We start from the raw sequence: 21,342 nt of genomic DNA, 5'->3' as shown, positions 1-21,342 counted from the left end.
GAATTCAGAACAGCGTGGGAATACTAAGTTCTGATGCTGAGCAAACTAAATCAGATCTAAGAAAACAGTATATACCGTGAAATAATGAAATAAAGCAAGCAAGCAAGCAAAACCCCAATAACGTCCAAACTTATCCTCACAAACTTGAGGAAATGTACTGTTCTCTGTTCTCGGCTGAAATAGAGAACTGTGGGTTGGGGTGCGATGGGTTTCTAAAGTGTATTTTCTCCCTTTTTCTTTTTGATTATTTGTGATAATGGATGGTTCACTAGGTAGGCCAGGAAGAAGTTACAATTCAGAAACAAAGGTGCTATAAAAACAAAAAGATATTAATAAAAATATTTTTTAAAAAAAGTTCAAGTACTGCTTAGCAAAAAAATACACAACTTGCCAAGGTTTTCAGAGCACATTTATCCATCCCAAAGCCAGCACCGATGCTATAAGATACCAGGGGCAGCAGCATCCCATGCTGGACAACCATATCGCAGAGAATGTCATTCTTTTCCCTGATTAAAAAGACCCCAGCAGAAAGCAAACAGAAATCATGACTAGATTATCAGATACATCAAGATGGAATTGCCTTCAGAGTTTGGAAAAGGCCGCATACCTGTACATGATATAACAGAGATGGTTGAGGGTGATGGTATCTGAGGTGATTAGTGCTGGATAGAAGACCCCAGGCGGAAACATCACCACTAATGGAAGACCGTAATTGAGATACATGTCAGATACCTTTAGGGACAAAGATACAATCAGACATCACTCTCTAGTTGTTAATCAAGTATAACAAAAAGAACATCTGCATAAAATAGTGTTTACTCATTGTTTATTATATATATGTATATTGCTGAGGCAATTGGAATTAAGTGACTTGCCCAGGGTCACACAGCTAGGAAATGTTAAGTGTCTGAAACCAGATTTGAACTCAGGTCCTCCTGAATTCAGGGCTAGTACTCTATCCACTGAGCCAGCTAGCTGCCCCTGTTTATTACAATATTATAAGCAATTGTTCCGATAGGTCAGAAGTCAACCATCTTCACAGACAAAATAGAAATCTATAAACCTTCTCTCTCACCTAATAAACTAAATTTCTGTTTGACTGGTCAATAGTTAGGCTAAGAAACTGTTCTCAGAAGGCTAAATAACAAATTACTTGAGAGGCTAGTGATGACAGAAGAGTGACACATAGTAAACAATCCACTCTAGTACATGTTAACAACTAGCTAGTCTGATACATTAGAAAACAAATGAGACCGAAGATAAGATGACTTCTCCTGAAGAAACGGAGTCCAGAAAAGACAGGAAACATGTCAATGCTGCCTGTGGGGAAGACATGTTAGACTGCAAGGAACGAGATGCCATTGGATGGGAAGGCTCTAAAACAAGAACAGTGAAAACTAAGAGAACTTAGAATCTGAATAAGGAAAAATGGCCATTGGCAAATATATCCCATATTTGCTAAGGATCAATCCTGTAACAAGAAAAGATATCTATTTCCCTTTTAATTTCCACGAAATAAATAAATCTTCAGAAGTATATTCCATGAAAAATTTCAACTGGTTTAAATCGTGTTCGTGTGAGCCATCACCACCCGGGACAAGCGATTGCAGAGAAACACTTAAATAACAGACCATCGAAACACACAGACATGATGAGAAATAGTCACAGGGAACGGGATGCTTACTGTCTCAAAGAAATCCAAAATAAAGTGTAACAAGAAACTATCGTAATCCTCCAAGCGCAGGGCAATCGTGGACAGCCATCCCACGTAGTAGATCAGCTCAGACACAGAGTTCAGTGCAATAATGGTAATGTCCCTAGAATCAGAAAAGAAGCAATTCACACACAGATGTTCCCCAAACTCTTAACTCCCAAGCCGTTCTGTATAGAATGGGACTTTCTTGATGGCACTCCAGAATTTGGTACTCCTATATAGGGCAAACATAAGGAGCACACTCCATGAAAGACCTTCCAATAAGTCTTTAGGACACACTCAGTTCCCAGGCTGGATGACAAAGAAAGAGGGGACGAGAAGCTCCCATCATCCCGAGCTACCGACTGTGTTGATTCAACCTGCGATCTGGGTACCCCTGGGCACACTGGTAATACTTGCTAAACACTCATCACCAACATGCAACAATCATGCAGACCACGGCCATAAGAGGCTGGAACTAAATACCCAAGAAAGTAGCTCTGGATCCCAAACCAGGAAACAGGAAAAGAGAGCATAAGTAAATGCTATGATGCACTAAAACAAGGAATGGAACCGGAGGACACAAAGTAAACTATGAACAGTTTAATTTAACAAAGATTCAAATGAATGGAGAATTACTTTTGGCCACAGAGGCAGGCAGCATACATTGGGAGATGATTAATCTCAGAGTCGGAAAGGCTTGGGCTCGGGTCTCTGCCACCTTGGATACAGACTGCCTGTCTGACCCTGAACAAGTCACCTAGCTCACTGCAGTAGCCCAAGTGATCCTCAAAGATGCCGAGTTGCACTGGTAAGCTTCTCGACATCGAGGAAATCCAAGGCAGCTCCAGCGGGCCACCATCACCCCCCACCCTCACGCATCCTATGTCAATGTTTTAGAAAGTCCAAAGCACACAAATTTCAACGACAAGAAGGTTACTTCAACCTTTTCGCTTCACTTCCTGAGTTACGAAGCTGTCAAGACCTTCACTCAAACTGACCTGGATGTGGCAGGAACTTCAAAAGTGATTTAGTCTGGTCTTTGGCTTTTCTCTTCCTGCTGAGGATCAGAAACTAGAATGTTCTGCATTCTTCTCAAGCCAACCAATTTCGGTTTTGAAAACAAAGCTTCCATTTAGACTAAATTGGTTGAGATTAAAGTGGAAGATGGAAACAGCACGGCAAAGTGGAGTGAAGGTGAGCCTGTACAAAACACCACAGTGCCAAAGGTGTCTGTGCAGATGCTAAGTAGTGCCCAAATGAGCTCCAGATAGAAGACTTTTGGCAAAGCCCTACAAGAGGCTCCACCAGGTCCCACCAGGAAGTTCTATTCGAGTGCCATCTCCCTGACAGAAGAGAGAACTCAACGATCCTAATTCCAAGGCCATTAGTCCATAAGTGGCGTTCCTTCTGTGGGGAATGGGAAGGATGTCCACAGGATCCCAGAAGACTTTGGGTTTTCCTCAGCATGGGAAACTCCCAATATGACTATCCCGAGCCAGGATTGGTGCCCAAGGCTTCGAGTTGCTTAGCGATACATTGTAAATATAATGTTTTCTCAACAGTTTCCCATCTTGCCCTACAATCCTTTGGCGTAAGTTACTTTTGTTATTTCCATTACATAAAGAAACAATGCTTCTTTTTAGTCTTAAATGATGTTAAAGTTCTGTGACAAGCAGGCTAAAAGGCTAGGATCACACTGACTTGCACTGGTTCTTCATTTCAACTCAGATTCCCAACTGTTTGTAAATTAGTAGGTAACTCCCAAGGAGCTGTCCAAGGGCCTACAGCTAGCTAGTAAATATCAGAGGCATAATGAGAATTCCAAGCCCAGCATTCTATCCACTATGCCAAGCTGCCTCACTCAGCTCTAAAATGGAGATGACACAAGCGTGTACAAAACTGGCAATATATACGTGCCAAAAACTAATAGGCAGTACTGGGAAAGTGATGCCGATTTTGCACTTAGTGATTTAAAAAGCTTTTAAGAATTCCTTTTTTGAAAATACTTAAAAGCATGTATATAAACAGTGATAAATTTTTTTAAGTTTCCAAATTTTTTTCTGAAAGAAAATAAGAAAATTGATTCCTCCATTTTGAGAGTTGCTCAGACTCAAAGCAAAACAAAACGAAGATCATAGATATAAAGAGGAACTTTGGACAACATTTTAGAAGGAAACTTAAGTATTTAAATATCATTCCTTTATAAAAGGCACTCCCACCTATTAACTCTTCATGTCTCCACTTAAAGTAGAGAAGAGGAGCAATGCGGAGTGCAATGAGTAAATCAAAATGTGAGATAATAGCCCGGGCCATCTTTATAACTAAGTGGCCTCCCCAGGCCGAGATCACTCCACCAACTGCTTTTAACTAAGAATCTTTGAATCTGCTTTGTGCCAACTATGAAATGAGAAATGTGGCTAAAAGGACAAACCTATTTCAGGTAACAAAATCTCAAAAATCTCTATTACCTGGAGAATAAAGCATATCTCAGGTAATACTTGCTATTCTCAGTGAGCAAATTAAAGAGGCTATGATCAAAATAAGGCAGAACAACAGCCAGAATGGCTTGGAGGGTCTTCTATAACCAGAACTGAATTTATTCACACTGGCCTAACCCAATTGAAATGAAGAACCAGTGCTGACAAGTCAGTGTGATCCTAGCCTTTTAACCTGCTTGTCACAGAACTTTAACATCATTTAAGACTAAAAAGAAGCATTGTTTCTTTATGTAATGGAAATAACAAAAGTAACTTACGCCAAAGGATTGTAGGGCAAGATGGGAAACTGTTGAGAAAACATTATATTTACAATGTATCGCTAAGCAACTCGAAGCCTTGGGCACCAATCCTGGCTCGGGATAGTCAGACCTCCCTCCCTCAATCTCCAGCATCCCTTCTGGTGGGTCTGGGAAAGACTTACAGACAAGTGCTGTGGCGGGGATTCTTGTTGACCTCTGAAGTATGCCATAACAGCCAATTCTGCATCAGTTTTTTCAGGCTATAAAGAACACTGCACTGAAGGACAAAAAGAAAAGAACCCGTTACCCACAATGCTCTGCTCCACCATGCCACCTCACCTGGGCAGACTAAGCACAATGATCAACCATTTGAACACCCAGGACAACCCCTCTCTCAAGACAACAATTCCTCCTACGACATCTTCCTGAGAATATGCTCGTTGAACAAACTAAGGGCTATGAGCCGCTGCTCAAATCTTTCTAGTCATGGGGGAATGCTCAAAACTTCTAAGGAAAATCCTGTCCATTCAAGAACTCTGGCTGTCAGAAACTGGTCTCCCTGTAACCCTGAGCCAGTGGTCTTAGCTCTCCCTTATTCAGATGAATAATGTCCACTCTCCTTTCCCTTTGTTGGAACATCAAATTTTGATCACGCCTTCTGTGCTCACTGCGATGGGCAACCCCACCCCAGGAACACCTTTTACTTTCTCTTCACTTGTTTCAGAGGGTTAGTTTTTGTTTGTTTTCCACCTTGAACAAATTATTTCTCTGCTCCTTGAAGGCAGTCTTATGCTTGTGAGCCTGGAACAGGGCTGAGCTATTCACGAACATTTGGACAGCCCTTTATGGTTTACCAGGTGCTGTCCCCATGAGCATCCCATGAAGTAGAGTGATTTCAAGTCAGTATTACCAGTCTGCTGGGGCTAAACAATTTCTAACTCTGTAACAAGCCTGGTGAGAAGTCTCTCTGCACAGAGCTGGGTTGGCCACTGAACCAGAGATATTCCACATCCCTACTCCAGGGTTGTCCTTATGATAAATGCAGCCTCAATTTTAGATGAAGATGGTAAGATTCTGGCAAAAGGAAATGTATAAAGTGGGTACAATTCTTTTTTTTTTTTTTTTTGCTAAGGCAATTGGGGTTAAGTGACTTGCCCAGGGTCACACAGCTAGGAAGTCTTAAGTGTCTGAGGTCAGATTTGAACTCAGGTCCTCCTGACTTCAGGGCTGGTCCTCCATCCACTGCGCCACCTAGCTGCCCCTGGTACAATTCTTAAGAAGCACACTTCTCCCCAGTGTATGGATGATGGATATAAGAAGGATCAGCGGTGGCATTGTTGTTGTCATTTTTGACATTGTGGGAATCTCTTCCTCCAAAGCAGATCACAACCTCTCTCTGCCTTAATAGGTTTGAGGGAGTTGTCAGAGAGATTAAACGATTGGTCCCACAGCTTGTAATTTTCAGAGGCAGGGTGTGACCCCCGGTTTTCCTGACTCCAAGCCTCTCTGCCAGCTGCCTCTCCCAAAACCATTCATGAGTATAAGCTGGATATAAAGAAATGGTAAGGGTGTAATTGTAGGTGAGAGTTGTTCAATTTCACTTCACTCCTAAGGTTTATTTTTTAGGTGAGAAAATAGCATGGACTCCCATGTGAAGTGATTACTTAATAATCTAGAAATGTCTAAATATGTATTTTTCTTTCATTGCTATGACTGGAAGTATAATGTAGAAATCCAACCCTGAAATTCCCACTCCATGACTGCTTTCCGAGTTCACGAGAAAGCAGTATAGTGTTGTCCAAAGAACGCTGAACTGGGAGTAGGAGCACCTCGGTTTGTAGCTGTGTGTCAATCACTTCACCTTTGATTGATTAGATGATAAAGACAATTTGCATACCTCCCCGGGAATTCTCCAATGCTTTTTTACAGCATGAAGCCGCTCTTGGGCTTTCCAAGATTGTGCAAACCCTGGCAAGGGCTACCTGATAAATGTAATGAGTGAATGCTACATCTATGTGGCTAGCATAGCATCACGCAGGACAGGGGATACAGAGATGGCACAGATCCCTCTCAGACACAATCAGATCATAACTGCTTTGGAAAAGTACTGCCACATGTTGTTGAATGACACCTAGAAAAGTAAGAGCCAATGAATTTTCATTAAAGTTGTTATCAGGGATATTGGTGCAGGGGTGGGGGATAGGACTGCTTGGGAGGGGTTGTTTTTCAAAAGAAAAAACTAAAGGTGACCCAACCTCAAAGAGACTTATGAGAGGGCAATGACCAATGAATTTTTCATTTATTTCTGTTAATTTTTTTTATCTCTGTTACGCTCGGTGATAAAGGTTTTTAACTTAAGATTATATTCTTTAATGGGTATTCTGATTTAATTATTAGTCTTTATTCAAGTGCCACATCCCCCCTCCTTCCACCTGCACTCTTTACTGCTTGTGTACTTACTTACCATGAACATTCTGAATTAGCTGAAGACCTTTTCCTCTGTGGGTCCTAGCACCCAGCAAAAGGCCCAGCAGAGACAAGGTGCTCAAGCACTGCTTGCTAATGGCTGTGCAGTTTTATTTGATAAACACACACACACACACACACACACACACACATACACACGCACGCATGCACACACTCAGAAGTAGCTAACCTTGGTCCTTCCTATCACCATCTCCAAGAGAATTTAGTTCTGGGGCACATGGAGTACCAAAAATCCAAGTATTGTGTGTGCTATACATGAGGAGGGTTTTACAAAATTTGGCACGTGAATGTTTTTCACTGTCACTGAAGAAGTCACTGAGAAGAATATTCAGAATTGAAGTGGTCATATGAAAAAGTACAATCTTAAGAATGAAGCCCATTAAAGACCCTTCGATCCAGCAGTGGGATCACTCTATTAGGCCTGTATCCCAAAAAGATCATAAAAAAGGAAAAAGGACCCACATGGGTAAAAAGGTTTATAACAGCCCTTTTTATAGTGGCAGGGAACTGGAAACTGAGTAGATGCCCATAAGTTGGGGAATGGCTGAACTAGTTGTGGTATATGAATGTGATGGAATATTATTGTTCTATAAGAAACGATCAGCAGGATGATTTCAGAAAGGCCTGGAGAGACTTACATGAACTGATGCTGAGTGAAATGAGCTGGACCAGGAAATCACTGTACTTGGCAACAGCAAAATTATGTGATGATCAACTCTGATGGACGTGGCTCTTTTTAACAATGAGGTGATTCAGGCCAATTCCAATAGACTTATGATAGAAAATGCCATCCACATCCAGAGAGAGAATTATGAAGACCGAATGCTGAATAAAGCAGTGCATTTTCACCTTTTTTGTCATTTGCTTGCTTTTTTTTTCTTTCTCATTTTTTCCCCTTTCTGATCTGATTTTTCATGTGTGGTGTGATAAATGTGGAACTATGTTCAGAAGAGTGGCAAATGTCTAACCTATATTGAATTTCTTGCTATCAAGGGCAGGGGGAATGAAGGGAAGGGAGGGAGAAGAATTTGGACTACAAGGTTTTGCAAGGATGAATGTTAAAAATTATCTTTGTATGTATTTTGACAATAAAAAGCTATTATTAAAAAAAAAATGAAACCCCAAAGAGAAAATAACATACATACTCAATAGAGGTAAAGAAATATATCTTATCCTACAGAAAAGTAGAAGGGGAATGGGATATGGGAAGGGAGGAGGCTGACAAAAGAGAGGGCATATCGGGCATATCCACATTGGTTACATTCATAAGGTTTCTCTCCAGTGTGGATTTTCTGATGTAAAATAAGAGTTCCTTTTTGTATAAAACTTTTTCCACACTGGTTACATTCATAAGGCTTCTCTCCAGTATGCATCATCTGATGTCCAATAAGACCTCCCTTGCTTCTAAAAGTCTTTCCACACTGGTTACATTCATAAGGTTTCTCTCCAGTGTGGATTCTCTGATGTAAACTAAGACTTCCTTTTTTTATAAAACTTTTCCCACACTGATTACATTCATAAGGCTTCTCTCCAGTGTGCATCATCTGATGTTCAACAAGACCTCCCTTGCTTCTAAAACCTTTTCCACATTGATTACATTCATAAGGTTTCTCTCCAGTGTGGGTTCTCTGATGCCCAATAAGACCTTCCTTGCTTCTAAAACGCTTTCTACATTGGTTACATTCAAAAGGTTTCTCTCCAGTGTGTGTTTGCTGATGAACAATAAGATTTCCCTTCCTTTTAAAAGCCTTTCCACATTGGTTACATTCATAAGGTTTCTTTCCAGTATGGGTTCTCTGATGTAAAATAAGAGCTCCTTTTTTTATAAAACTTCTTCCACACTGGTTACATTCATAAGGCTTCTCTCCAGTGTGCATCATCTGATGTCCAATAAGACCTCCCTTGCTTCTAAAACCCTTTCCACATTGGTCAGTATCAAAACACTTTTGAGAAGGGACAGGGTGAAAGGAGAGAGAGAATAAATGGAAGAAAATACAGTTAGCAAGAGTAACTGTAAAACAATTTTGGAAGCAAATTTCTCCGATAAGACCTTGTTTCTCAAACAGAGGGAACGGAGTCAAATTTATAAAAAAAAAATAAGAGCCATGCCCCAATTGACAAAGGATCAAAAGAGATGATCTGTGCCCAAAAGGCTATAAATTCATGCATATCCTTTCACCTAACAACACTACTACTCTACACGAATGCCAAAAGAGATTTTGGAGAGGAAAAAAAAAGGAAAATGATCTATATGTTCAAAAATAATCATAGCAACTCTCAGGGTAAAAAAACTAGAAATTGAGGGGGTGCCCATCAATTAGGGAAAATTCAAAAGTGAAACGTACCATATACAAAGTAGTAGCAATGTTCTGGAATGACCAACTCTAAATGACTTTGTTACTTTCATTAGTACAATTATCCACGACTACTCAGAAAGACTCAGAAAGACTCCACATCCAGATAAGGAACTGACTGTGTCTGAATACAGATTGTAGCATTCTCTCTTTTTAATATAACTTTTCTTGAGGGTTTTTATTTTCCTTAGGGTGGAAGATCTGTTTTCTTTCACAACTTGACTTTTATAGGAATGTTTTGCAAAACTTCACATGTGCATTCTTAATTGTGGATGGGGAGAAGGGAGAAAATCTAGAACTCAAAAATTTTTAAAAAAACAAAAGTAAAAATTTTGTTTTGAATGTAACTAGGGAAAGATATTAAGTAAATAAACAAAATAAAAGGAATGAGCCCTAAGAAGACAAAGAATGCAATGGGGAAACCGAGGCAATCGGAAGAAACACAAAGGGAGTCAGATAAAGAATAAAGGAGATACCATGTGGATTAGACCAGAATTCCAGAGAAACACACAATTGAAATATTTTTGAGGAAAGCCCAAATCCAAGTTAAAGTGACAGACACAAAGAGAATCTCATTCCCTATACAATGCTAAGGCAGCACCTTTGTTCTCTCCTCTGTATTGCTAGTAAGAAGATAAAACGGGAAGGAGTCAAGTCCCCACACATGTGTACCCAATGCTCTGAAAAGAGGCATCAACGACACTGCAAGGTAGAATCAGTCTGGAACCCCACATGACTGGCAGTAAGACAAAATCAAAAAGTCAATCATTTTACCTTATGATAACGGGATGATGTAAAGAAGATGGGAGCCAAGGATTTATAGAGAAGTGGCTTGATTTCTAAAGAAAAAGCATTCAAAGGGTTAGTCACCTTTCCATAAATATCACTGGACATTTTTACAGAGGAGCTCCCTATTTTCTTGTTACGTACCAGAGAATTTCCCCAGGGGAATCCAACTGAGAAGCTGCAGGTATTCTGCTCGGCAAGAGATGCCATCCCACAAAGGAAGGCTCTTATACAGGAACGTTTCGCTGGAAGGAAAGCCCTCCTGGAACACAATCAAAGGTCAGAACCTCTCTGACCACAAACGGTAACGAGGCAGCATTTTAAAAAAGGAAAAGCTGCAAAGAGCTGGAGGGAGCAAGGCACAGCCAGATGGGCTCAGCTGGAAGCACTCACCCCAAAGGAGACAAAGAAAAAAGGCCCAAGGAGGCAGACTTTCAGCTGGACTTGGACAAGTCCAGGAGAAATGGCTTCGCTCGTTTGTTTAATCGTATTTGGTTAATGCTAAGAGATTGATTTAGGATTTAACTCCTCATTTTGCAGGTTTGTCCTTGTTTATGGTTAACTTTAGGAGAAAACTTTTGGGGGGCCAAAAAATCCTGCCTTGCCTTTGTGGTGAGCCTAAGGAGCGGCTTGTTCCCTGGCCTACTTCCATGCCTCCCAGACAGTGAATCCTGGTGGTCCGCCATCTTCCACTGTGCCTATGGCATCTATCCTCTCATAGACGGCTTAGTCCAGATGGCTGCTAGGTCCCTTTTGTGATCCTGTTACAAAAGAGCTCCTCTGTTCAGCGTTACTGGCCCGTGGACTTTGTTTAGGGTAGTCCCTAGAAAGCCACAGAACATGACATTTCCCTAATTCAAGTCAACCACAAGTGGAAGGGGCCAGTCTAGATTATCTCTAGAGAAAAGCCTCAATTAGAGAACATTTTCCAAATAGATGTAAATTTAGTACTTTTCGGATCCTATACAGTAACTTCTCCCACAGATGAAATGTTTCCGAGAGCTCTCTGTGTCTAAAATAGGTGATTGCAAGTAAGGCAGAAATCTTCAAACCCCAACTTGTGGTGCCCCTCCACCTTCTATTTGCTTTGTTTAGATATGGACATTGCTGCCTCCCCTTCCAAGAGGATGGAAGCTCCTTGAAGGTAGGGAAGGGAGAGAGTGTTCATAGAGCTCTCATTAAACTCTGCGCACTGTGCTAAGCGCTTTACAAGCAGCACCTTGTTTGATCCTCATAAACCACCCTGGGAAGTAGGTGCTTTTGTGATCCCCGTTTTACAGCTGAGGAAATGGAGGTAGAAAGCAGTGATGTGACTTGCCCAAGGTCACAAAGCTAATAAGTATCTGAGGCCACATTTGAACTCAGTCTTCCTGACTCCAGATCTAGTGTACTGTGCCCCTTCACAGCTCCCGGTTGCTCTGGGATAAAGTAGTTTTCCTATCTGTGTCCCTGAGGTTCCAGGCAGAAAAAGATCAGGATTGTAAAGAGCATTTCTTGGATCTAGAGCACACCCTGGTGAAGAAAGTTCCTCTTCTCAGGGCAAGGCCTCACTTCCTCTGCAACACCAAACCCTACGGAGTTGCCTAGATGTGACTTCCTCAGAGGCAGGCCCCAAACCTATGCCTTCCTGGCTTCAAGGTCTCTATCTTCAAGGCCACTTGGCCCCAAAACACTTCAAAGACTAAACATTCAAGGGTCTACTGACTGAACGGATGATCTCACTATCACAATCCCCTTGCCAACTCCTTTCTGTCATCATCTAATCATTTTCAGCCTTGTCTCTTTGTGAACCCCCTTGGGATTTTCTTGGCAGAGATACTAAAGGGCTTTGCTATTTCCTTCTCCAGCTCATTTAACAGATGAGGAAACCGAGGCAAAAAGGACAAAGTGCCTCACCCAGGGTTATACAACTAGTCAATATCTGAGGCTGGTTTTGAACTCGGGAAAGTGATTCTTCCCAGCTCCAGACTGGCATTTGATCCACTGCAACGCCACCTGGCTGCCCTACCAAATCCCTACTACATAGTTTAGTTTTAAAAAAAAAAAAGGCCAACTCTGAAAAAAATCTTCTCATTAGACTCAGTCCAGATGCAATTACAACAAAGTATCTAATTTTTTTAGACTGAGCAGTTAGTTCCTTTTTTATTATTAAAAAACTAAACAATGCTTTAAAAAGAGAAAATGCCATTCTGATGCTAGGGACATATATGATTTCTCTCCTCACAAACATGTCTCTTAGTTACACAGACAATTTTTAGTGTTTATTTGCACAGCTCTGATCATTACTTTAATCCCAAGTATTGAAAATATGAAATTAAAACACATACACACATCGTACACGTGTGCACACATATCATTAGATTATTTCGAGAACACACTGTCTGCTTTTAACAAATTACACATGAATCTAACATTTACTGTGTATAAAAAGTTGCCACAGAACTCACAGAGCGTCATAGAAACCCCACAAACACCTAGAAAAACTACAGGATTCCAGAAAGAAGCCAGTTCTCACCTGTAAGAAACACTGTGCGCTGATGATAATGTCTAGAAAGTTCTTGAACTCTTCTTCAGATGTGCAATGACTGACTTTGTACCAAGCACATCCTAGAGCAGGAGATCACAAATGAGGCATCTGGTTACAGAAGGAAATCTCGCCAAAGGCAAAGCTCAATTGCAAACGCTCAGGGCCCCAGCAAGCAAAGTCTGAGGTGGCTGGGACACTGAACACGGGCTAGTCTGGCACAGGCTCAGCTGGCACTAGGGTTAGACTTCTCTTTAGAGCAAACACTCCAGTGGACGGTTGGGTAACAGGAAAGAGGAGCTATCTGGGGATTATATCTTGCCTAGTTCCCTCTCTTCCAGCGCTCAAGATTTTTAATCTCTTACCTTCTTTTAACTCTTGAATCATCCAGTAATAAAGCCGCACCCAGACGGTCTCATCTTGGAGGCAGTTCAGATAGTGTAACAGCGGAGTGCTTCTGAGCACCGAGCACATCTGGGATGGAAGCTGCAAAGGAAGTCCAGTTTAGTCTGCGAATGAGGGGAACGGAGCGGGGAAGGCAGCCAAAGTGCTGGGCCAGCTAGGGCCTGGTCACTCACCTGTATGTAGTGAATGTTCTCCAAGAGCTGTGAGAACGTGTGGAGCTGCTCTATGGGAATGAAATTCCGAGCATTGTGCATCATTCCCAGGCAGGCTTTCTCATCCTGCTCTTCATCAAAGAGGGGATTGCTGGTGGGCTTTGGTATAAAGCAGCCAGAATTCCATTTCTGAGCAGAAAGACAACAACCCATAATACTTTCAGTGAGTCTGGTCGGCCCCAAACTTTCAACACAAAAAACCAGGATGAAAGTGGCTCGGGTCATGGTCTCTTAGGTGGCTCTGATGAAAAACCACTTCAATAAGTCTCATCGTCTGAAAAGTTGAAAGTGACTTAGAAAGAAAGCCCCATTTCCCTTGGGTCGTAGATGCTTACCTTTCCTCGAGGCTGGTGATCAGCAATGTCAATACTTGGTTTCACAGACGATAATGGGGATGACTGATGTCTTTGCTTCACAATAAAGACGGCTGCCTGCCAGATATTATCTGAGGACTTATAGTAAAACTGTAAATTGAAAAGTCCATTACATTTGTGACAACAAACCCAAGAGGCAGGGTAGCACAGATTCTAAAACTCTCCCCGAAGTGCAATTCAAGAATTACAAAACTTCTAAGCTCCCATCCATCTACTGAAGATTTTTCCCGTCCCGATTTTCTATAACATATGTATCTTCCTCACTTAGTAATTCTCACCCGAATCTTGCAAATTTGTCAATCTCCAAACATTTTTTTTTTTTTTTGGTTGAGGTAATTGGGGTAAAGTGACTTGCCCGGGGTTACACAACTAGGAAATCTGAGGCCAGATTTGAACTCAGGTCCTCCTGACTTTAGGGCTGGTGCTCTATCCATTGTGCCACCTAGCTGCCCTTACATTTTTTTTTTAAAACACAGAATTACATGAAAATTATCCATGCATCTACTTTGAAAATTAAGAGGTTTAATAAAAAAAAGGAAAAAAAATACGGAAATGCAACATGATTAATGTTACATTTTGACCATTCTTGAATCCAAAGGACACAGATTGCCATCTCAGTACAGACATAGAGGATACCCTCATTTCCTTACCTTCCTTCTCGGAGGCAAAGTAATGGTAATCAAGTTGGGACAATAGGATTTATACAAGGACAACAGGGCCTGGAGATAAGGCTGCATCCCCTGCAATGTAATAAGAGAAGCTGAAAAGGATGTCAAAAATAGGAGAGAACTCCACCATAAAATGGCCAAGAGATGACACAGCCACCGCCCCAAAGATGGCACGGCCAAGCAGGTGCTAACTGCTACCCAGACAAAGGGGACAGGAGAAAGCAAAGAAACAGGAGGTTTAGACGAAACTCCCAGCTAAGCCCAGAGCATGCAACTTGTGGTACTGAGCCAAGTCTTAATGGCGTTTCAACCGTGTCTAGTGCATAGACCTCCTACTTTACTACATCTTTTCCTCCGTGTCTGCTCCCTTTTTCTGTCCATTCTCCCCGTCCACGCTTTTGGCTGAACAATTTAGGAACCATCCCTGTGACTGGCACTGGCACTACCACCTGCTAATCAGTCAGTCAACAAACATTTATTAAGTACCAACTATGTGCCGGGCACTGTGCCAAGAGTTGATGATGGAAAAGGGGGCAAAAAAAACCTACAAAAAGCTCCTCAAGGAACTCATGAAATAACAGGGGAGATAACCAGCAGATATGTACAAAGAAGTTGCTTTCACGATAAATAGGAGCCATGTAACAGAGGGAAACCACTAGAATTAAGAGGGTCGGGTAAGTTTTCTATTAGAACATGGGATTTTGGTTGGGACTTGAAGCCAAGGAAGCTGAGGAAGTACACATGAGCATGGAGCACATTTCGGCACGGGGGACGGCCAGAGTTTAGGGACAGAGGGTCTTATTGATATAGCAGCAAGTGGGTCAGCATCACTAGATGGAAGAGTAACATGTCAGATTGAAAGCAGGCGGAGGAGGACAGGGAAAAAGTTACAAAGGGCTCTGAAGGCCAAGCAGAGAATTCTGGTTTTGCTCCTGGAGGCAAAAGGAAGCCACAGTAGTTTATTGAGGGTCTGTGTATGCATGTGTCTACGTGTGTCTACGTGTGTGATGGGCTGAACCCGCATTAGGAAAATCACTTCGCTGGCTGAATGAAGGATGGACTGGAGCAGGGAGAAACTTGAGGCAAGCAGCCCCAGCCCCCAGCAGCTATTGTTAATGGTCTAATGGTAAGGTGATGAGGCCTGCTCCAGGTGAGAATAGGGTCAAAAGAGCAAAGGGGACGTATTTGAGGAAATGCAGCAAAGGTGAATTTGACAGGCCCTGACAGCAGCTTAGATATGGGGAGGCAGGGAGGGAAGAAGAGTTCGTGAGTCTGAGGGATTGGGAGGAAGGTGGTGCTCTCTACAGTAATAAGGAAGGTAGGAGGGGACCAGAATTCAGAAAGGAAAGATAATGAATATGGTTTTGGCCACAATGAGTTTCAATTCAGCCACTCAGGTTGCCTGAAAGGCAGTCGGAGATGCAAGGTTAGAAGTTGGCTGGGAGGTCGGGAAGCACAAAGATGCTCATTAAACCCTTGGGAGCTGGATCATGGAGTGAAGTAGGACAGAGGAAGAAATAAAGAGTGCACAGGGCAGAAACAGACTGAAAAAGTACTTTTCAATTTCAAAAAACCTTCCCTCCTAGCAGCCCAGGGAGATGGCAGTGCAAGGATCTCCACATCACAGAAGAAAGCACGGAGGCTCAGGAAAGCAGCATGACCTGCTCCAAATCCCAGAGTTGCTCGGTAGCCAAACCTGGGGCTCTGACCCAGAAGTCCTGCTTCTGACCGAGGGCTCTTTCCAGTCGACCAAACCACCTCATCCCTATTTTGGTCCAGATCTGATTCCATTGGTGGGAACTCTTAGTATGGCAACAACACGTGCCAATGTGCAGCAGCAACACGTGTCCACTAAGAGCCTTTGAGACATTAAGAGGGCTGGTAATGGGCCCAGTTCTCCAGCACGTCTTCCCATTGCCATGTTCGGGCCTCTGTCCACTATTTCCCAATGTCCACTGGTGGCACATGCAGGGGAGAGACCTTACCCACTTCTGATTTAGATGCCAAAGGAGAAACCAAAGTAGGGAGTAGGATGGGGGAAATAGCCGCATCCTAGAATTACAATTACAGAAAGATTCACTGGCAAATATCTCAATAGTACAAGGCCAAGTGACATACATCTAATGGAGATTTGGTTTTTGGCTAAATCAACATATGATCAGAGGATGATAAGTTATTACTGCTTGACAACTGTGCCTTTGGCCTATCTGATTATTCAGAACTATCATACCCCATTCGAGCAAACTGGAAAAGTATTCAAATTGCTTTACTATAGAGGGCAACTTTACTGACTAAATAGTCTTAAAATACGGGGGCCTGCTGCAGTTAGGAAAAATCTTGTTATGAAAATACTCATTCAACAAAAACACTGTTAAGCCTTGAGCCAGAGTCTTGAATGGTCATATTAGTAATACAGGACAAGCCAGTAAACCTGGCAGTGAGGAGTAGCATCATCAGCATCGGGGTCATGACCTCTTGATGGGTCTGCACATAGGCATGCTGTGAGCCTAGGGACCAAGCTTCAGCTTCTATAAATGAGAATAACACTCATAGCATTCGGAAGTGGAATAATAATAATAATTATCATTATCATCTCCACCAGGTGGTGTCTGAGCATCCTGAACTCCTCCCTTTTCTTCCAGACCCAGCTCAAAAGCCATCTATAGACTTCCAGAAGCCTTCCTTCCTCTCCCAGTTATTGCAGCTCTCTCTCCTCAAACGGCCTTGTGTGCACTTATCTGTGCATACGTTGTACCCACCAAGAGAATACAAGTTCCTGGAGGTCAGGGAGGGGTTTTGATTCTGTCTCTGTCTCCTCAGGGCCCAGCATCATATCTGGCACAAGGTAGTTAGTTGCTAAGTTCAGTTTGAAGATATTATACTGAGACTCTGGGGACACCTGTATTTGCTGTTGAAGTCCTCATGCACAGACCTGAAAATGGCTCATGACCTCTACCCCAGTAACCTTGATAACACAAGCAGGATCATTAACAAAGAAAAATGTGTACGTGCAAATGGTACTGCCACTTGTGCTAAAGCAGTTTTAACAGAGTAAGAATTTAGCAGTACATAGGCCAGTAATACTGTCTGGAACTGGTCCCCAGGAACCGTCTGCTCATTTAATTTTTTGTTAAAGTGTGATATCCCACAACGACTAAGGTAGCCCATGTCCTTACCCAATGTCTCATGGCCATCCATGAGTCTACTCACCACCCTGGACTGGAGTTCAAGCAATTTCCTCACACGAAAGGGTTTGACTAATAAAAAAAGCAAAATTAGCAAAAAGATGTCAGGCATCGTGGGATACAAATAAAATCAAAATATAAGCAAGAATTCGCTCAGCTCTCTATGAGACTCAGTTCACTCCACCTCATCCTGCAAATCAGGCCATGGGGAGAAGCTATAATGGTCAGTTACGTTCCTCACACCCCGCTCACTAGAAGTTCTTGCAATGAAGCAAGACTATCACTCCCACGTCACTCTCAAATTCTGCAGAATCGAAAGCAAAGATGTGAAGTAAGAATGCTCACCGTTCTCCTTCCTGGTCAGCAGATACAATAAGTTACTGACGTAAGAACCCTGTGAAGAAAGAGCAGGGATAAAAGGTGATTGAACTCCACAGTCACGTGTTGTATCTGAGCTTCCCCAAATACATTTCCTCAAAGAAAAGGGAGAAATGTATCGTGGGAGTGAGCAGGCAGCAGCATGTCACCAACAATGATCTGCCCACCAGAAGTGAGGAAGACCGGGGACAAATTTTGCCTGGGCAGAGAACAAGGATTAGGGATGGTAGTTGGCCAAGCCAAGGGCTGCATCGTAACCAGTGGGCAAAAGAAGACCTCCATCTTCAGCACTTCAATTGCAACGTTCACAGGGTGAACACAGCAACAACAAATGACTTGATTGTGTTTTGCCCAATTAAAGTTTAGCAATGTAACTGTTATAGCGTTTATAAATCTCTTCTTTCAAGTCTTCTCTCCTCCCAGCTGAGGACCTCACCTCATACTTTACTATGAACATCTAGGCCATTAGGCAGGAAGTCTCTCTTCTTTACCTCTCCAGTTACCTCCTGTCTCTGCTGATGAAAGAGCCCTTCTCTCTAAGGTCAATCCCTCGGCCTGGCCCCTTGACCACCTCCCATCCTATCTTCTCCAGCAGATGGTCTTCCAATCATTCTGGCTCTTTCTAATCTTCCATCTCAGCCTACCTACTGACTCTTTCCTGCTGCCAAGTAGGGGTTGATAGGAACAATTGGGGTATTCTAAAGGTGGGAGAGACTTGGGCTCCCTCCTTTTCTTCAGTCTTTTCTCAACCTCTCACAGTACCATCATCATTCAAGTGAGCCTGCTTTCTCTCAAGTGACTTAACAAGTACTTAACTGCCAAAGAGTATGGCCTTTTCTCAGTCCTAATCATCTGTGATCTCCTCATAGCATTTAACAGTGTTGACCACCTTCTTCCTGGGCACAAGAGTCTCCTTGGGTTAGCAAACCACTTCTTACTCCCAATTCCCCTCCAACCTGCCAAGACACACTTGCACTCCTCCACACACAACATTCCATCTGCCACCATTCTTCCACGCCTGCAAAACTCCCTCTCCTCATCCCCACCTTTTGGAATGAAGCCTTCTCTGGTCCTGCCCCGCTCTGCCTGCTCCTCATACCTTCCTTTCCAAGACTAACCTGTGTCTGTAGCTTCTTCCTTCAGAATGTAAGCTTGCTACATTCTGGCAATGCTCTGCTTTGCCAGAGGCTCTGCTTTGAATCATCAGGATCTTGCACAGTGCCTAGCACACGGCAGACTCTGATGAAATGCTTGGCCAATAACTAAGCTAGCAAGTACTTATTATTTCCTCTTCACTGCAACCTCCGAACCTGCAAATCAATTCTGAGACTTCAGACATAATTTTAAACGACTTGAATTTAGTGAGATGCTTCAATTCTGTTAGCTCCTCCATAATCGTTCATTTTTAACCAAACCAAACAAATCTTATATGAAACACAATAGTTCTTTGTGTGACAGCTTGCCACTTCCTAAACAGCTTCTACACATTATATGCTTCTGATACAATTGAAAGTATATAATTAAGCTCTCATTTAGAAGTATGTGAGGGGCTTTGGGGGGAACTGCCAGACATTGTCTCAGTATCTCATCTGTAAAAGACTGAAATGCCTTTTTTTAATAGGATACAAATTCAAGAACTAAATATTTGCCCAAGTGTGGAACTATTAACTATCACAGCTCAAGCACTGAAAAGCTGGACTACAATTTAAATTAGATACAACGGATATTACAGGGAAGTTGGAAAAAGGACTGCTGTTGTTTTTTTTTTAAAAAAAAATCTAGTCCACGAAGCACTTTGCTGCAAAGAAGCCAAAAAGAAGCCCTTAAGATTTTCATGTCAAATGGTTCTTCCTGACCCACATCAGTAGATGAGGTCAGACCATTCCTGGTGTGGTGGTACCTTGGAACTCGGGATCACCATCCATGAACATGAGAGTCCGAGTTAAACTCAAGCACTAATCTCTACTCCAGAACCCGAGGCTGGAGATAGGAGTAAACAGAAGAAGTCACCAAATATAATGAACAAATAACTTGGACTGAGAGAAACCCAAGGGATATGCCTACAACAATAGAGTAATAACTTTATCAAAATTCTAAATAGTGCTTCAGTGAAAATATCTTGACCAGAAGGACCATAAGAAATCAAACAACAGATACAAAATGGAACAGCTAGAGAGGAGGAAAAAAAAGGGCAAGGAGAATTATTACTTTACAATAGAACTTACCTGAAAAGGAAAACAGGCCAAAATAAACATGAGGCAACCAAAAAATGTTAAAAACAGAATCAAAAGATTGAACAAACAAAAGAAAATGTAGGGTACATATTATTAAAGAGCACTGACGTGAAATATAAGTCAAGAAGAGATAATCTAAGAATCATCAGACTACCTACAAAAGCATGACCAACATGTACAGATATATAGAGATTTCACATTTGAAGAAATCAGAAATGAAAATAGTCTGGATCTCTCAGAACTAAAGGGAAAAGTAAAAAGGGAAAAAAGACTTTGGAATGAAAATTCCCAGGAATATCAAATCATAGTCAAAACCCAAAGTTTTTAAGTTCTAGCAGTCAAAAATTAAAGCACCAAGAAGTAACAGTCAGGATCCCACAAGACTTGGATGCTGAAACCATTAAAAAAAAAAAAAAAAACCTTTAGAATATGATATTCCAAAAGGCAAAGGGTAAAGGTTTGCAACCAAGAATAATCTATCTGGCCAAGTTGAGTAGAAGTCTATATAACATAGTATGAGATTATATGGGGGTAATTTAGCCTTGAAGATGTCCAAAAATTTCTGATGAAAAGGCAGAAGCGAGCAGCTACTCTGAAATGGAAAAGAGTACAACTTATACAGAAGAGAGAGAGTGAGAGCATTTATTATCCACTTACTATGTGCCAGGTTCTGTGCTAAGTGCTAGGAATACAAATACAAAAAAATACAAAAGTCTCAATCTTCAAGAAGTTTACATTCTAGTGGAGGAAGATACGTATTAATATATTATTAACATGTATTAACATAAAAGGTAGCTGAATAGAAGAGAGGCAGGAAAAAAAATGTGTTAATTGAAAAAGAAATTAACATGTAATTTAATTTAAAAAGATAAGCTAGGCAGAGAGCCTGGGAGTAGATTTTTTTTTAAATATTCTCAGAAGGAAAGGAGAGAGGGCTATCCTAGAGAGGAAAGGAGGGAACCTGGAAATTGAATGGATGCCCATCAACTGGAGAATGGATGGGTAAATTGTGGTATATGAATGTTATGGAATATTATTGTTCTGTAAGAAATGACCAGCAGGATGAATACAGAGAGGCTTGGAGAGACTTACATGAATTGATGCTGAGTGAAATGGGCAGAACCAGGAAATCATTATATACTTCAACAACGATACTGTATGAGGACATATTTTGATGGAAGTGGATTTCTTTGACAAAGAGACCTAACTCAGTTTCAATTGATAAATGATAGACAGAAGCAGCTACACCCAAAGAACGAACACTGGGAAACGAATGTGAACTATCTGCATTTTTGTTTTTCT

General features: G+C 41.8%; 1 protein-coding gene across 1 annotated transcript in view; it reads right to left on the bottom strand.

Moving 5' to 3' along the window:
- CENPI (centromere protein I) overlaps nucleotides 1–21,342 on the bottom strand; it is a 54,269-nt gene that overhangs the window by 11,324 nt on the left and 21,603 nt on the right. Inside the window, exons 6-17 of the mRNA XM_051967996.1 lie at nucleotides 17,774–17,822; nucleotides 17,454–17,500; nucleotides 14,226–14,315; nucleotides 13,537–13,665; nucleotides 13,163–13,330; nucleotides 12,950–13,070; nucleotides 12,576–12,667; nucleotides 10,205–10,322; nucleotides 10,049–10,113; nucleotides 4,616–4,710; nucleotides 1,685–1,817; nucleotides 608–732 (exon numbers count right to left, since the gene is read on the bottom strand). Coding sequence (XP_051823956.1) covers nucleotides 608–732; nucleotides 1,685–1,817; nucleotides 4,616–4,710; nucleotides 10,049–10,113; nucleotides 10,205–10,322; nucleotides 12,576–12,667; nucleotides 12,950–13,070; nucleotides 13,163–13,330; nucleotides 13,537–13,665; nucleotides 14,226–14,315; nucleotides 17,454–17,500; nucleotides 17,774–17,822 — 1,232 coding nt within the window. The remainder of the gene's footprint in view (nucleotides 1–607; nucleotides 733–1,684; nucleotides 1,818–4,615; nucleotides 4,711–10,048; nucleotides 10,114–10,204; nucleotides 10,323–12,575; nucleotides 12,668–12,949; nucleotides 13,071–13,162; nucleotides 13,331–13,536; nucleotides 13,666–14,225; nucleotides 14,316–17,453; nucleotides 17,501–17,773; nucleotides 17,823–21,342) is intronic.

This window comes from Antechinus flavipes, chromosome X, assembly GCF_016432865.1.
Source record: "Antechinus flavipes isolate AdamAnt ecotype Samford, QLD, Australia chromosome X, AdamAnt_v2, whole genome shotgun sequence".
In the NCBI taxonomy this organism is placed as follows: Eukaryota; Metazoa; Chordata; class Mammalia; order Dasyuromorphia; family Dasyuridae; genus Antechinus; species Antechinus flavipes.
Note: the sequence above shows the minus strand (reverse complement) of the source record. Positions and strands in the feature narration are given on the sequence as shown.